The sequence below is a fragment of the Martes martes genome, assembly GCF_963455335.1.
Source record: "Martes martes genome assembly, chromosome: 15".
NCBI lineage: Eukaryota > Metazoa > Chordata > Mammalia > Carnivora > Mustelidae > Martes > Martes martes.
In genome coordinates, this window is record NC_137903.1 from 9,841,638 (window position 1) to 9,860,061 (window position 18,424).

Sequence of the window (18,424 nt, forward strand, 5' to 3'; positions counted from 1 at the left end):
GCTCAGAATCAGGTGTTTTGCAGGATCGGTGCTGAGGTATTAATCTGGCACACGGATGCTCAATCAATACTTGTTGAATGAGTTTGAAGACTGAATAATCCTTGCTTTAATCATCTTTATTAATGCCTTCAACAGTGCTATTCAGAGTGGGCCTACAGAGGGGTGCTCGTCTGCAGTGAGGTAAAGGAATTGAGATTGAAGATTTAGAAACTTAATAGCAATTGGACATCTTCTTAAGAGTTTTTATATTTTAGAGAAGTATTAGCTTGGAACAGATTGTGGAAAGAAACTAGTCCTTCACTATAGGTAGTTTGAGAAGCACTAATTTCTGTTGTGGATTGTTGTGGGGTTTCCTTCAGTCACTTGTTTATGTGTTCCAAGTATATTTTCAACTCCCTCTTGAGAGTAGTGCTGTTTGACCTGGAGGCATCCTTGTGAGAGGAGACTCTTCTCTAGAGAATATTTGAGAGGTTTCTCGCCTTTCGCAGTAGAATGTCAACTCTTTGAGCTGCTCATCTAATATCCAGAGCATGTGCATTTTCCCTCAATGGCCAAAATCATGTCTCACTTTGTCTTAAAATGGTACAATCATTTATGGATTTAGAAAAATTTTTTACACGGGTCTTTAAAAAAGTTTTTAAAAATAGTATAACTTATATACCGTGGAATTCACCCATTTTATATGTACAGTCCAGTTAATTTTTAGTAGCTTTACCAGGTTGTACAACCATCACTATAATCAAATTTTATGACATTTCCATCACCCCACAAAAGCTCCTTTGTGCCCATTTGCAGTCACTCCATATTCCTGCTCCAGTCCCAGGCAACCACTAATCTATATTCTGTCTCTTAAGATCTTGTCTCTTCTGGATATTTCATGTAAGCTGCATTATGTAAATTGTGGTCTTTGGTATGTGGCTTCTTTGATTTAGCCTAATGTGTTTGAGGTTCATCCATGTTGAACGTATATCAGTACTTTGTTCCTTTTTACCTCTGCATAGCGTTACGTTGTATGGATATACCACATCTGTGTGTCCTTTCCCTAGCTAAAGGACTTTGAAGTTGTTTCTCCTTTTTTACTATTATCAGTAATGTTGTTGTGAACATTCACAGGTCTTTGTGAGCACATATATTTTCATTCTTTTTGGGTAGATACCAAAGAGTGGAATTTCTGGTTAATGTAAATTTATGTGTACTTTTTGAAGGAAACTGCCATATTGTCCAGATTGACTATACAGTTTTACATTTCTACCAGCAGCACATCAGAGTTACTGTTCTCCATCTTGATGGCATTTGTCACTGTCTGTCTTTTCTAGCCATTCTAGTAGGTGTATAATGTACTTGACTGTAGTTTTAATTTGCCTTCCTCTTATGACTGATGATGCCCAGTATCCTTTCTTAGGCTTATTTTCCCTCTGTAAATCTGGTTTGGGAAAGGTCTATTCAAATTTTTTACCCATGTTTTAATTGAGTTGTTTCTCTTTTACCTCTTGAGTTTATAAGGGTTCCTTATGTATTCTGGCTACAGGTTCTTTTCAGATACATGATTTGCAAATATTTCCTCCCAGTCTGCTGCCTAATTTTTAAAAGCAGGATTCTGTTTGAATTTAACATCCTTGCCTGCTGACTATTAGCATTTGAGCAGTTTGGAGCTACCCTCTTTCTTCCAAGAGTGACCCTGCTTAACAGTCACTATTAGCATACTGTATGTAGAACTATTCCAGTAAAGAAACTGTGCCACATTATAACTTCGCTGATATTGGGGATGTATAGTTGACATCATTAAATAGAGACTAATTCCTAAAAGAGAACTTCATATAAGTGGTAGGCCAGCAAGAGTTAGAAACCGAGTGCAGAGCCAGGACAAGGATAATGGCTGTATCTGTTTTTGTGTTTTCTTCTGTGTAGAATCCACGAAGAGTGGGTCTCTACATGACATCATAGGATAATATTATGGGAGTTCTACCTTTGAGGTACAATAAATAAATGGATAGAAGCAGTTTAAGTAACATAGTGGAGTCATTCCTGGCAAATGTCAATAATTTTTGGTAGGAGTTAGATTGGATGGACGCCATCAAATATAATGAACTTTACACCTGATCTTTGAAGACATGATTGCATAGAATAGAACTCTCATCTAAGACTTTTTTTTGGAAACTCAGTGAACTGTCTTGCAGTGGGCTTGGTAGGAAATCTAATACTTGCTACCCTTTGCACTCTCGGTTTTATTCCCCACCCAGAATGGTATAGTATGCTTGAGAATTACGATTTTAACTTCTTTTGCCAGTTACAAAATGTTTCACCGAAGAATCTCTCGGTTCTTTGGGGTCTTTCCCCCCCACAAATTTCTAAAAATTGAGATAAATATCACATAAGATCTCTCATTGTAAAGTTGTACCATTTGGTGGCTCTGCATGGTTACGCAGCCGTCACCATCTCATTTCAGAACATTTCCATCACCCTCAAACCCCATTCCTGCTATCAGTTGCTCTCAATTCCTTCCTTATCCCAGCCCCTGGCAACCGCAAATCTGCTGTCTCTGTGGACTTATCCATTCTGGACATTTTGTGTAAATGGAATCATATGTGATTTTTTTTTTTTTTTGCATCTGGCTTCTTTCATTTAGCATAATGTGTTTGAGGTTCATCTGTGTTGTAGCATGTTTCAATCTTCATTCCTCTTGCCGCCAGATTGTATTTCGTTGAGTGGATGCACTACATTTTGTTGATGCATTCTGCAAGTTGATAGACATTACGGGTGTTTCCAGTTTGAGCATCCGTGTACAGGTTTTTATGTGTGAGCATGTTTTCAATTCTTGGACTATACCTAGAATTTTGAAATTGCTGGGTTATATGTATGGTAACTCTATGTTTAACTTTTGAGGAACTGCCAAACTGTCTTCCACAGCGACTGCATCATTTTACATTCCTACCAGCACTGTGTGAAGGTTCCAAATTTTCCATATCCTTGCCAACACCATTTTTTTTTCTCTTTTTAGAAATTGTACCCATCCTAGTGGGTACGAGGTAGTATCTCATTGTGGTTTTGATTTGTATTTCCCTAATGACTAATAATATGATATTCATGTGCTTATTGACCATTTTTATATCTTTGGAAAAATGTTTAAGGGGCACCCGTGTAGTTCAGTCGGTTAAGTGTCTGACTCTTGGTTTGTCTTAGGGCATGATCTCAGGGTCATGAGATCGAGCACTGAGTCAGGCTCCACGCTCAGAGAAGAGTCTGCTTCTCCCCTTCTCTCTCTCTGTGTCCCTCTGCATCTCACGCTTGCTCACTCTTATTCTCTCTAAATAAATAAATAAATCTTTTTTTTTTTTTTTTTAGTTCAAATTGTTTTTCCATTTTTAAATTATATGTCCTTTTTTTGTTTCATTATAAGAGTCAGTCTTTTGGTTTTTATTGTCTCAGGAAGAGCTTTGGGGATGCCTGCATGGGTCAGTCACTTAAGTTCTGCCTTCAGCTCAGGTCATGAAACCAGGGTCCTGGGATGGAGTCCCAGCATTGGGCTCTTTGCCTGTTTGGGAACCTACTTCTCCCTCTGCCTCTGCCCCTCCCCTTGCTTGTGCATGCATGCTCGCGCTCTCTCTCTCTCTCTCTTTATGTCAAAATAAATAAATAAAATCTTAAAAAAAGAGAGAGAGCGAGCTTTGGATCCTTACTGTTGAGTTTGGACTGGTAACACAGATCCATCCTTGAAAACTCATCCAAGGCCTAGCTGCTATTTTTAAGAATGATAATTGGACAAAGAATGATTTTCATGTCTGATTGGTGGAAGATTTTCTTTATTTTTCATGAAAAATATTTTGAAAAGCATAATTTAATAGACTTATCATTTTGTCATGGCTGTTATTTGGACTAATCTTATCAGCAAATTAATGATAGACTGATAAAGTGTCTCTGGCTGGTACTATGACTGGTGCTCACTGGAAGTGTCTAAGCAAAATCTGGACAACTGCTTATTGGCTTGTTAAAGAAGAAATTCATGCATACTAAAAAAAGTTGGATTAGTTGCCACTTGAGATTCTTTCCAGCTCTAAGATTCTGTTTTTACTGCCTAGAGCTGAAATTTGTCCCAGTGCAATGGTATAAAAAGTATTATATCTTTTTTTTTTTTAAGATCTTATTTATTTATTTGACAAAGAGAAAGAGGCAGGGGGAGTGTGAGAGGGAGAAACCGACTTCCCACCAAGCAGGGAGCTTGATGCGGGGCTGAGCCACCCAGGCACCCCTAAAGTACTATATCTTATTTTCATTTTTGTTGTATAGAGTGTGATTCTAAAGATTTAGATGTAGATTTAGACTTTGAAAGCACAGCAACATATTATTGTACTTCATTGTCTCTTTTAAAAGATTTAAATTATTTCATTATTGCACTTGAGATAGTTTGCTTTCCTTCAGTTCTGAAGAATGTATTGTTTTCTTCTTACAGATTAGCAAGACATCTACAAAAGGAGGCCCAAGCTCAACACAATAATTCCGAATTCACAGAAGAACAGAAGGTACTATAAAATAATCTCTACATATTATCAGATTCCAAATGAAAAAATTCTGTCTTTCAAGCCATTAAGCAAAAACAACAGAAACTTATACTTAAGTACAAAAAATGACATTATTATGCTTTGGGGAACATAGAGTGATCACTGAGGTAACACATGATTTACCAGTTAGTGACTTTCTCACTTGATGAATTTCTCAACTCAGCCGTTCAGACTTAAACTTCATTGGAGGCTGTCTACACTCTTTGGGAGAGGGGTAGATTCCAGAGGCTGAAGTTTGACTGTGAGTAATTCTGTCCAACTTCAGTACTTTTTTAACTCTGAATTTTCTTAACCCCTTCTTCCTCCTCTCAAAACAAGCACGAAGCTAAAAAAAAAAAAGAAAAAAAAAAAAACAACCAAACAAACAAAATCCCCCAAAAGCCATCACTGAAAAAAAATTAATAATAAAATAATAATTTTTTAAAAATAGTTCAAGAATTTGGCATAAGAATCCATCAGCAAAATAAATGCATAAAGTTGCAAAATGTCTCAGTGGTGCCCTTGAATTAAGATTTTAACATGTTGGAGTCAATGCCCTGGACGTTTAGAGATTATAAAAAGTGGGATACTTTAAGAAGCTTTGCTTTCAAAGGGTGAGAAGAAACAGGAAGAAGCAAGTCCCATTTTTTCCTGGCTCAGAGTATCTAGTGTTAAGTCAAATTTTAATCTTGTAGATAATGAAAAAAATTACTGTTGTCAGTTTTTCCATCTCTTAAGACACTGAAAACTGTAGTGACTTAATTTGTTTTTATTAATCCTTTTTCTGTACAAGGGGTGGGAGTGGTTTTCTGCATGCTTTTTAAGAAAGTCTAAAATTTACTTTAGTCCTTTTGCCTATATTCATTTGCCTCTTATGTATAGGGGTTTGAACAAATATAAACACCAAAGATTAGGGTTAGGATATTTCTTACACAAGTCAGTATATTTGCATCTTAAAAATACTTAGTATCTTACATCATCTATACTTTTTTTTTGTATTTAGAAAACACATTATTCCAATTTACAGGTGCATTTTTCTTTTTTCCTTTACAGTTGTTAATGTATGCAGTAGATTTAGGAAATTTAGGTTTAATTGTTACAGAGGAAATGATTGGTTTGCTCGAGGAAAGGAACAAAGACTATATGCTTTATCTCCTCTATAAAATATGTGAACTCTTGGGATGCCTGGGTGGCTCAGTTGGTTAAGTGGCTGCCTTCGGCTTGGGTCATGATCCCAGGGTCCTGGGATCGAGTCCCACATCAGGCTCCTTGCTCAGCAGGGAGCCTGCTTCTCCCTCTGCCTCTGCCTGCCTCTCTGTCTGCCTGTGCTCACTCTCTCTGACAAATAAATAAATAAAATCTTTTAAAAAAAAAATGTGAACTCTAGGAATTGATTAGAAAGTGATCAGCTGATATCACAAAATTAATTTGAAACAATCTCAAATATTTGAGTATGCAAATTAATAGCTGACAAACTATTATGAATATGGAAACAGATGAAAGCTTAGGGAATTTTTTAAGTTTCATGACCCCCCACCCAGTACTTGAATCACCTGTTTGCCTGGTGTTACTTCCATGCTTTATCACCAGCACCCTAGGACCTCTGAGCAACGTGACCTCAAATAGTAGGTGAGTTCACCTGAAACAAAGCAAAATTTTTTAAATGCTGTCAAGAAATGAGCTTTGTCATACGATGATTAAACTAACAAGAAAAAATAAACTTTTTCTTAATTTTCTTTAACTTTCTAAGGCTGAAGCAACCTGATGTCCGATAATGCTCTTTATTCTTTAATTTATAACTTCCTCAGCAGCAACTGATGCTGCCTTGTTTTCAGTTTACACAGACCCACGGGTCTTATATCCCATAAGGCCTGGGAGGCAGCATGACCTAGGGGAAGAGCCTGAGATCTGGAGTCGGACGACTTGGTCGTGAATCTGGGCTCTGTCCCCTGGCCCTAATTTCCTTACGTATGAAATGAGGGATTAGATAACCCTACCTGATCTTCACTATATCTTCTAATGACTTATACCTTTGAAGTTTTCTGTACCTCTTCCTTTCCTGGAGGCCTGATTTTGGAGGTATTTGTTATTTATAATACCTGCCTAGGGGGCATTTGTGGCTCCTGCTTGTGACTATAGAAAGAGCTTGTGCCTGCCTATTCCTTGAGCTTGGAGAAGGACCCCCAAATCATTCTGTACTACATTAGGAACATAAGGCAAGTTATAGGCATTTACAAATTTAATTTTCTTTAAAAATGCAGATGAAACATTCACAATGGACCAAAAAACTCATACTGACCTATAGACCTTATTTTTGAATGTCACACAGGGAAAAAGTTAGAGGCTCCAAGTTAATGATTAGGAAACAAAGATTTCCCAGATATGATTTGGGGGAACACTGCCTCTGAAAAATGAATAGATGTTATTTGATCAGAGAGTCTGTGACTTGTCAGGGCTTTTAATATGCTAATGTATATGTTGAATTTTTTTTTTTAAAGACTTTGGTAATGGAGTGTTTCTTAAATTTGTTTGCTTTTGGAGGCTCCCCCCTCCCCTTATAGAACACTTCATTGGGTCCAATGTTCTGAAGAACATGTTATAGGAGATTTCAAAACCAACTGTTAGGTCTGCAAAATTAATTGAATGCCAGACCTGGCACATCAGCCAAAGGCCAAAGAAGAAGAAACTCGATTGCGTTTTCCTCAAAAATGGGGAAAATGCAGAATATACGTTATATTATTCAAAGCAAAATTGTTCTTTATGCTTTCTATTTTGAATTATATTTTTTATGCTTTTTGCTGTTCTCAGTGTTTTTGTAGCAGTGACAAATCTTAGAATTAGGCTAACCATTCATAGTTTGTGGGACTACAAAAAATTTTTTTAAAAAACAGCCAATAGGGACGCCTGGGTGGCTCAGTTGGTTAAGCAGCTGCCTTCGGCTCAGGTCATGATCCCAGCGTCCTGGGATCGAGTCCCACATCGGGCTCCTTGCTCGGCAGGGAGCCTGCTTCTCCCTCTGCCTCTGCCTGCCACTCTGTCTACTTGTGCTCACTCTCGCTCCTCTCTCTCTCTGACAAATAAATAAAAAAAAAAAATAAAGAAAAAAAAAAATAAAAAATAAAAAACAGCCAATATTTCTTTATGAGACTTTTTACTGTCTGGCTCACAATAAGCTTTAAAAAATAGTTGATGAATAAATGCTTTGTTGGGTCTTAGGTTATTGATATGTATCCATATAAATTAAGATCAAAGAAATATTAATTTTTGAGAAAATAGTATATGTATCTTAGTATTTATTTTATTTTATTTTTTTTTTTTTTTAAGATTTTATTTATTTATTTGACAGTCAGAAATCACAAGTAGGCAGAGAAGCAGGCAGAGAGAGAGAGAGGAGGAAGCAGGCTCCCTGCTGAGCAGAGAGCCTGACGTGGGGCTCGATCCCAAGACCCTGGGATCATGACCCGAGCTGAAGGCAGAGGCTTTAACCCACTGAGCCACCCAGGCGCCCCTCTTAGTATTTATTTTAAATCTAAGCTCTAGAGCAGAACTACTGATCTCTCTAAACTTTATTAATTAGTGATTTTAAAAAATCTTCATGTGGATTCGCTATTCATAATATTCTCAAAGATTTCTGGTGGAAAATGAGAAAGTTTAGGATTCTTGTTTGATTCTCCCTCCTGATTCGTTGACTTAGCTTCCATTTCAACCCTCAATAGTTTTGTCATTATAACAACTGAGTTTAGTGGCCAAAGAATAGCTGCCAAAAGCTTTCATTCCATTAAATTCCCTCCTTTGGTGTCGTAGATTTTCTCATGTAAGTTTCTGGGCAGAATAGAACATCCTGTCTCATGATGCTTAGAAAGTTTTTCCCTGTTTTGAATCAAATTTGTAGTAATGAGAGTTCCAGCACTAAGGGCTTGTTTCCTATTTTATAGGGTCCCCCTTTCCACCGTCTCCCCCGCCTTCCCCTTTTCCTCCCACCCCAGCCTCCCTCTGGCTGGAGGGTAGACGACTGGCTGTTTAAATAAAAAAATCAATTCTGGATTGAGACTGCACTACTTTATGTGTATTTTTTAGACTTCTTTTTCCATATGTAAATTGAATATGTTTAAGCAAAATTAACATGGCTCTTTGTCTGTTTTTTATGCCATGTTCTCCTTAGCTGCTCTTTTTACTAATTTCCCCACCATTGACAAAATAGCCAATATTCTGAAAACGAGGACATTTTCCATTCCTATACCATATTAGGCATGAGCAGTTAATTTGAATGAAGTGCTAATAATTTAAATCTTTTAAAACTAAGCTTCATTTACCTTCAGTGCTTAGCCTTAATGTACATTAGTTAATAGTACTTATTATTATGGGGACACAAGTGATCTTGTGCTGCTTAATCGTTTTTCCTGACCGTTTGTTTCTGAGAAAGGTGACACGGTTACAGTAGCAAGCACTTGATTTTGACATCAATAAATGCTGCATGTTTTAAAAGTCATTGCTGCAGCTGAAAATGATAGTGCTTTGCTCCCTTTTTAATACTGATGTTGGGTGTGGTCCCTTAAAGTAGTTATGAATAATGCCTGTTGGTATTTTGCCATGGTTCAGTAGATTCTGTGTAAAGAGCTGCTTAACTGGGGCATCTGGGTGGCTCAGTGGGTTAAAGCCACTGCCTTCGGCTCAGGTCATGATCCCAGGGTCCTGGGATCGAGCCCCGCATCGGGCTCTCTGCTCAGCGGGGAGCCTGCTTTCTCCTCTCTCTCTGCCTGCCTCTCTGCCTACTTGTGATCTCTGTCTGTCAAATAAATAAATAAAATCTTTAAAAAAAAAAAATATAAAAAAAAAAAAGAGCTGCTTAACTTGCAGAAATGTTTAAATTCAAAATAGGTTATTAGCGGAATCGTAATTGTTCAACTGCATTTTACCTTAAATGTTAACAGCCTCAAATCAAATGGATTTTAAAGTAAATGGAAGAAAGGGAGTTAATATTTCTAAAGACCTACTCATTGATACATCTCACTTAATACAGAATCTTTCCTAAAAAGCACTTTTAAAAGAACCTAAAAAGTATGGCCAAATGGTATTAACACAAGTATATCACTTTATTGTACATATGACTATTATATGTCTAGAAGACAGGGATGTCTAGGGCAAGTTGCTTAACCTCTCTTCAGTTTTCACATCAATAAAATGATAGTCTCTAACTCAGGGTTATAATGAGGATTACATGAATTAATGCTTATAAATCACTTAGGAGAACTTGAGTACTCAATAGCTGTTAGCCATTACTCTATTATTATATGTATATCTATGTTTTTATACATATATACAAATAAAACAAATTTTATTTATACATATTTAAATCACCTAGTTTTGTCAGAGTTGAGTGATGTGTTTAAACAACAGTGAGATATTAGATTTGATGTAGAAAAGACTGTTGCTGGTTCCTGTGCATTAGCTGTTTGAGAGAGAAAATAAATACGAGATATCGTGAGTCCTTTTGAAGTTACGAAATTTAAATGTAATCTTTAAATGTAAGATTTCAGAATAAAATTGGGTATTTTCTAAATGGTGATATTGGGCTTAAAAGAAAATTTTTAAAGATTGTGGAAATAGTTGGGAGAGTGTTACTTGTTCCTTGGCCAAGGGTCCTGTATTGCTCAGGAAAGGTTGGATTCGGCTATACCAGCTGTTGACTGTCGATAAGATGATTGCATCGTGCCCACTCTCCTGAGTACCAGGGGCCAGGGCAGTACCTGTTACACCTCTGCGCTCCTCATTTATCCGATAAAGCAAGTGGAAATCCAATTTACTAAACTTTTGCAAGTGATCAGTCCATGTAGAAAAAAACTTGTCATTTTTTCCCAAGAATGTTTCTGTGGTGAAGGCATTGCAAAATATTGTACATAAATACTTCACTTTTATGGTCTGGATTTATTCTTAATAAAAACATAAGAAATGCCCTTTTCTGGAAGGACTTAAAAATGTCGATGGGCCCGATTCAGCTGCCTGCTCTTGTAGATGTGTCTTCTGTGGGTCTCCTCCTCTTTACTTCCACTCTAGTCATTCATGTTCTTGTTCTGATTCGTGGGTGCCTGGACAGCTGCAGTAGCCTGACCGCTCTCGCCCGTAGTCTTTTCCCTTTTCTCCCCCGGCCTGTGGAGATCGTTGCCCTAATAGTCTTCCGAATGGTCAAATCTGATCGTCATTCTTCTATTCAAAAACTCCTGTGCAATTTATTGCTAAAGTAATAACAGATTCCTCAGCTAGTCATGGAAGGTCCCCTTCAGACCCCTGCTGTCCCCAGCGTGCGCGTGCTCGCTCTCTCTCTCTCTCACACACACACACACACAATCACTCCCTCAGTCACTCTTCACTTTTCAAACCTATATCCCTCTACTTTCACTTTGAGACTTAAGGTAACTGAACCGTGACAGTTTTCCAAACTCTTCCGTTTTATAAATCCTCCCAGTCACCGGGGCTTGAGTTCTAACACAGAGTCTTGCACTGTTTCTTCAGATGTAATGGTTCATCAACCATTACATATGTAATGGTTCACTTTGCTAAAGCTTATAAGAATCAAGTATCTCTTCGGGGCACCTGGGCGGCTCAGTGGGCTAAAGCCCCTGCCTTCAGCTCGGGTCATGATCCCAGACTCCTGGGATCGAGCCCCATATCGGGCTCTCGGCTCAGTGGGGGCCCTGCTTCCTCCTCTCTCTCTGCCTGCCTCTGCCTACTTGTGATCTCTGTCAAATAAATACATAAAATCTTAAAAAAAAAAAAAAAGAATCAAGTATCTCTTCTTTATATGACCGTGATTTTGTAGAGTCTCATGTCACATAATAGAACTTGAGCTTGTTAAAAGCAAGGACTATATGCTATCATTTATACTCTTACAGCTCATCTAAGACACATCTGACTATAAAGCTTGCCACCATTCATCACAAGTATTGATTTTGCTGAGTATTACCTACATAATTAAGTAGACAAGTCAAGATTGGACTTATATCAAAATTAAATGATACCATTTCGCTAGCTTTCAGATATTTTTAATTTTAAATCTTTTAATGAATTTCAGACCTAATGGAGATGAAGAGAAGACAAAGCTTGGGAGGGAAGATGTTGGAAGTCCTTTTCATTGCCCTTTAAATAAATCTAAGCAAACTTGATTGAAAATTGGTCATGGTACATTTAGGTCAGGAGAGAATATAGACTCACGTTCTCTCCCTTATCCTAGCCCTTTGCTTCCTGCTTCTCTTCTCTAAAATCTGCAAGATGCTACACAGAAATAAAATTTAACTTGAAAAAAATTATAGCTCCCTTACTAATAAAAACTAACTCCGTGGTTTTAACAATTAACAGTTGCAGTATATTCGGTATTTATGGTTTTTCTTTTTCCTACAGAAAACCATAGGCAAAATTGCAACATGCTTGGAATTACGAAGTGCAGCTTTACAGGTAAACACGGTTTTTTTCCTGCTTTCTAATGTAAGAAAAATACATTATGAACTATTCTAATAAACCTTAAGCATTAATGTTAAAATGTCTCAATACTTTGACACAAAGTATTGTCTCAGAAGAGATGTTTAGCAATAAGAATTCATGGGTTAAACTCCTGTTAAAAAATTTAGTTCATATTTAATAAACTGTAGGCAGAAAAGATATAACTTCAATTTTTTGTTACTTTTAGCTCAAATGTTCTAAAATATAAAAACAAAAACCAGTTTGGGACTTTTCATTTTCTTTTTTTTTTTTTTTTTTATGAAGATTTTATTTATTTGTCAGAGAGAGCACAAGCAGGGGGAATAGCAGGCAGAGGGAGAAGCAGGCCCCCTGCTGAGCAGGAAGCCCAATGTGGGGCTCAATCCCAGGTCCCTGGGATCACGACCTGTGCCGAAGGCAAAAGCTTACCCAACTGAGCCACCCAGGCATCCCGGGACTTTCCATTTTCTACTTTGAGAGCATGAAATGGATTCCTTCATTTTGTGCACTTTTTGAATATTTAGTTCTTGCCACTTAAAAGACATAGGGTATCATGAAATCTTTGTAATAAAAAGATGTAATATGCATATTTCAAATTCAGTCCACACAGTCTCAAGAAGAATTTAAACTGGAGGACCTGAAGAAGCTAGAACCAAGTAAGTTTTATCGTTTTTGTGGTACTCCTTTAGAAAACTACTTATCCGTTATAGATATTAAGATTATTTAGCATAGATGTTTATTCATTTCTGTTCCTACCTAGTCCTATGTGATATTTTGTGCTTTTAAAATCCCTATAATATTTATTGTAATTATTATTCTGTTTACCATTCTAGAATATGAAAAATTGATCCCAGGTTCTACCTCATTCATATATTTTAGCCTTTGTTTTAATCACTTTAATAAAGACTATAATTACTTTGGTAAACAGTTGCAGTAGCGTTCACTGGAGAGTGTAAAGTTACAGGTACTGATGCCCATTTATACTATATGTCCTGGAAGACTACCGTCCAGCTGTTTGCGGTGCTCTACAAAGGATTTCCTTGTTGTCCCCATTTTCCTGTCCCTTTTTGAAAGCTTTTTTGAAGTAAACAGTTGCTTCAGATGTTTTGGTGGTTAGGATGTGCCAAATAAGATTTTCTTATTGGTTCACGTGAATATTCTCTCAGAGGAATGTTTTCTTATCATTCATATGAATGTTTTCTTTGCAAAGTGGGCAGAGGCAAAAGTACTGAATATCACCGTGTTCCACCACATTTTCATCACCCCAGAAGAAACCCTGGCCCTGTTTTTAGCACACACCTGCTTCCCCCACTCCTCAATTCCCAGCCCTAGGAAACCGTGAATCCACTTTCTGTCTTGTATAAATGGAATTCATATTTTTGTATAAATTTTGTATAAATGGAATCCTATCACATATGGTCTTTTGTGACTCATTATATATAAGATTATTTTAAGAAAAGCACATTGATGGCTTTTTAAAAAGATCAGCCGCAGTGACGATATCTGTTGTGTAATGGTTTTAAAGATTATAATGTTCAATTTTTTTTGAATGATAAGAATAACTAGAATTTTGGCTTTCTATTTAGTCATTGTTTTCTATTTTGTTGTTGTTGTTGTTGTTGTTTGATGTTTCCAAATAAAACTTTAGAGTGTTACAGATTTCTCCTATTGCCTTATAGGATCTTTCGTTGTATTACTGGTTACCATACCCATTAACAGAACCAAACACTCAAATAAGTCCACCAGCTGTCGTTTGCTAAATTCATGGTCTTACTGCTTGTAAATGCCAGAACTGGGTTTTAACCAGGGTTCTAAGCCACCCCAAAGTCCGTGTTCCTGCCACTATCTTCTGTTGTACTACCTATAGGTGCAATATTGACATCAGTCCTAAACACCGTGGATTTCCAGCTCAGGCTCTTGGGAGATTACTGACTCATGTATGAGTGGCAGATTGGACTAAAATCTGCATTTGTCTTATATTTCTTGCTTTTTTGTTTGTTTGCTTGTTTCTGTTTTTTTTAAAATTAAGGATGGGAATGGAAAGGAAAGATAATACTGGGATTTATTTTGTCATATTTTGAATTTATATAGTGCCTTTAATTTGGACCTGTCCCTTCTTCGTACTTAGTTATCTTTTTAGGTGATTTTAATTTGCTCTTGCCTTTTAAAGAAATGTAAATGTGTATCTTATATCTCAGGATATGCTCTGTAATTTTGCATTTATCAAAGCGAGGCACTTGGTATGAGTTATTTCATCAGAATTGAACATTTTCTACAAATCAGTATTTGAGTATATTTCAGGTTAAGTCAAACTACTTTCTGCCTCTTTTAAGACTATAAGGAAAGGAAAATTAATATGTGGGATTTGGTTTATTCTGTTAATGTACTTTTCCTTTAAGGTTAAAAAAAAGTCTCTTGATAATCCTTTCTGAAACTAGTACTACCACTAAGAATTTGAAAGTACTATTTATTTCATTTTCTGATGTTGATCCTTGGTAATGTACTACTTCTTACTGAAACATACCTCCCCCACCACCACTCTGTAAAGTTCCTTCCATTGACTGATCCTTAAAGGCCCCAGAGAAATCCCACCTTTCTCTGAAGCTTTCCCTGCTCTCCCAGCCCTAATTAAATTCTACGTCCTGGCCTTTTTAGGAGCACTTTTTATGTCCATTATCATAGTGTGCCCTGTTGTGATGCTCACTTAAATTCATTTTGCTCCTAAATGAGACTGTCAGTAACCTTTGTATTTTCCCCACGGAGCCCAACTCAGTGCTTTGCATATCGTATGATCTTGGCAAATTTTTATGTTGAACAGTGTTGAATGTCTTCAGGGAATCTTCTCCCATGATTAAAAAAACAACCTTTCAGCTAGGAAGCACTTACTAATTTTGTCCACCAGAAAAATGAAACAAATCAGCCACAAAAGCAGAACACACGTTGTTGACTGTGTGTTGTTCTTAGAGTGTGGCCTTCAGGAGGGTGGGAGGTAATGCTCTGTGAGAGTGGGTTGGGAGTACTGGGTTTTTCCTTGCAGAGGTGCACCATCAGAAGTCAGCCACGGGGTGAGCCCCTTGGTCCCCAAACCGTGATGGACTCTGTGCTCATATAATACCTTCCGGGAAATTATAAACTGTTTCTCTTCTCCAGATCTTCCTAAAATATCAGCACTAGCATCGGTGGAAGAAAAATGCTATATAAAGTTTTAAGTAGAACCCTATCGTAAAAGCACGTTAGAGTCTCTGTTATTCCATAGTTGGTGAGAATAGAAATCTATAATTGAAAAAAATGAGAAAGGACCTGTTATTTTCTTCCAAAAGGATATGAATTAAATACCTGATATGCTCTATTATTGTAAATAGAAACTAATGACAGGCTGTTGTTCGAGGTCAAGCCTTTCCTATCATAGCATTGGTACCTAAGAAAAGAAATACTGTCCCATTCTCATATTACAGTAGAAACATGAGGTATTCTTATTAACTGATAGAGTGTTTGACTTTTTTAATTCATTTGTTTATACTTATTGTAAAGTTTGACTTTTCCCCCTTTTATTATTAAAATAGCATTGCAATGCTTTCGTTTCTGATATGAATGCTACAAGGCCTCTTTGTCACCCACTCCCCTACTCTTAGGATCTAGCACAATACTGTGTAAGCGATTAATTGATATTTGAGTTGAATTAATAGTTTATTTACACTGAGCAATCATGCACAGGTTTAAAAAGGATGTTTTTATAATTTTAAAAATAATACTTCTTAGACCTGAAATACTAGGATTCTAGTTAGCTGATTAGGGAAAGCTGTGGAGAGAATAAATTACCGTATAATAATGTGAGCTTATACTTATATGGGACTTTAAATTTCCCATGCAATTTCATATATATTAATTTACTTCTTTCCACAGTGGGGAAGTGGTGTTCCCGTTTTAGAACTGGGGAAACAGATTCAGAGTAGTTATATAAATGACATAATGACAACTGACATGATTATGGGACTTCTCTCTTGCTTATCAAACTTGAGTTATATAGTCTGTTTTATTCGTTGAACAAGCCAAACTAGTACCTGCCTCAGTCTTTGTTGTTGTTACAAAGATGTTCTGTTTTTTTTTTTTTTTAAGATTTTATTTATTTATTTGACAGACAGAGATCACAGGTAGGCAGAAAGGCGGGCGGAGAGAGAGAGGAGGAAGCAGGCTCCCTGCTGAGCAGAGAACCTGATGTGGGGCTTGATCCCAGGACCCTTGGATCGTGACCCCAGCCGAAGGCAGAGGCTTAACCCACTGAGCCACCCAGGTGCCCCCAAAGATGTTATTTTTAAGTGATCCCTCCATGTAACCTGGGGCTCAAAGTCACAGCCCTGAGAGCAAGAGTCGCGTGCTCCACTGACTAAGCCAGCCAGGGGCCTGCCCCTTTAGCCTGTTTTTTGTTTTTTTAAAATTTTATTTATTTGAGAAAGAGCACAAGTAGGCAAAGCAGCAGATGGAGAGGAAGAAGTGGGCTTCCTGCTGAGCAGAGAGCCTGATGAGGGGCTCAACCCCAGGACCCTGGAGTCATGACCCAAGCTGAAGGCAGACACTAGACCCACTGAGCACTCGGGCGCGCTCCCTCTAGCCTGTTTTTTACTACTTGGAAAGCCCTGCGCCAGGGCTACTTAGGGACAGTTCCTCTCGTTCCAGATTATGGCTCACTAGTGTTCCAACAGTTATTTTGAAAGGCCTGCCCTGCCACCTTAGCCGAAGTCCCTCTGCTCCGCTTACGCACTCGCCGATCCTGTCCTTCATGATGCCAACCACAGTCTAACAGTGCCTTGTTGATCTGTTGCTTTATTTACTGTCTGCTTTTCCTGACTGCGGTCTTAAGATCCATAGATGAGAGCAAGAACCCTCTGTCCCAATCGCTGCCGTATCTTTAGCACCTAAAACAGTGCATGGAACCGTGTGGGCACTCGGTGCACATCTGTTGAGCGGAAGAACGAGAAAGGAAAGATGAGGATAAGAGCTGGAGGGAGAGAAGGAGTAAGAATGAACAAGAAGCTAGACCCAAGTCCCAGACCTCTCTCTCACTGAAGGACTCAGTAAGAGTGCCCCTCTGACTCTTGTTGGGATAAACCACGAAATGGCACGTGCTCTGGGATTTCCTACTTTGGGAGGGTAACATATATGCCACAGCTATTTTATCTCTAAACTACAGCACTCCAAAATGAGTCTAAGTAAGTTGAGTCCAAAATCATAGGAACTTTCTGGATTGCTCAGTTAATGCCATTACTTCACCTCCATGTAACTGCACGTAGTTGCTGAAGACCCGTAACCCCACATATGAAGCACTAAATTACATGCTTTTAGGGGCACCTGGGTGGCTTAGTCGTTAAGAGTCTGCCTTTGGCTCAGATCATGATCCCAGGGTCCTGGGGTTGAGCCCCGTGTCGGGCTCCCTGCCAGCAGGAAGCCTGCTTCTCCCTCTCCCTCCTTTCTCCCCTCTCCGCCTGTTTGTGTTCCCTCTCTCACTGTCTCTTTGTCAAATAAATAATTTTTAAAAATAAAATAAATTAATACTTTTAGTAACTCTGTGAGGTATCCATATTCATTGTAGCTCTCTAAACACAGGCAGAGTTATAGAACATCTCTCTTTAAGTTTACCTACCAGCATGTAATCATGGACCATACTGTGATGCAGAAGGTGATGGGTTCCATGTTATCTGAAGACTTCTCCTGAGAGTAAATCCCTCTTTGTGTATTTGTCTACGTATGTGTGTAGATATATGTATGTCTGTAATAAACTGTCGTAAATGGCATATGGAAATTGTAACCAGTTTTGTTCAGTTTTGCCAGTTTAATGGAGTTGAAGGGAAATCTAATCAGGACATAGACCAAAATGTCCTGACCAACATTGGTTATCTTCGAACCAGTCTTGTAATTGAGGTATTCCAGGAAGGAGATCTCTTTTTCTGCTGCCCTGTGTCTCACCTAGGACCTTGTACATACAACTGTTTTAGAGTTTGTTTTCTGTGAGGGCTCTGAGACTCTGGAACTTACTTTCCTTGGAGATCTGACAAAGTACTGGTGCCTGGAATATACTATGGATATTTTCATTTTGCTAAGACCTTCTGTGGACAAATGCATCATGGTTCTGAATGATGATCAGAGTGGGAATTTTTTTAAGTATTAACATGCATAGTAAAATTGACTAAAAATCAGTCATTTCTAATAGAATTTTTATTTTGATTCATGGAAGAGTTTATGTGTCTTTCTGTTTTTATTCTAGTCCTAAAGAATATTCTTACGTATAATAAGGAATTCCCATTTGATGTTCAGCCTGTCCCCTTAAGGTAAAATAAAGAAGCACCAATATTTGTCTTCTTATTTTATTGTCTTATTTTATAACTATTTTTCAGATATTTCTGCATTTTTAAAATCAGTAT

At 37.8% G+C, this 18,424-nt stretch overlaps 1 protein-coding gene across 2 annotated transcripts in view; it reads left to right on the plus strand.

The window, feature by feature from the left end:
- Positions 1 to 18,424, plus strand: part of AIDA (axin interactor, dorsalization associated) — a 39,899-nt gene that overhangs the window by 3,891 nt on the left and 17,584 nt on the right. For both annotated transcript variants that reach the window (XM_080824273.1, XM_080824274.1), the window contains exons 2-5: positions 4,448 to 4,517; positions 11,931 to 11,984; positions 12,610 to 12,664; positions 18,268 to 18,331. In XM_080824273.1, coding sequence (XP_080680399.1) covers positions 4,448 to 4,517; positions 11,931 to 11,984; positions 12,610 to 12,664; positions 18,268 to 18,331 — 243 coding nt within the window. The remainder of the gene's footprint in view (positions 1 to 4,447; positions 4,518 to 11,930; positions 11,985 to 12,609; positions 12,665 to 18,267; positions 18,332 to 18,424) is intronic.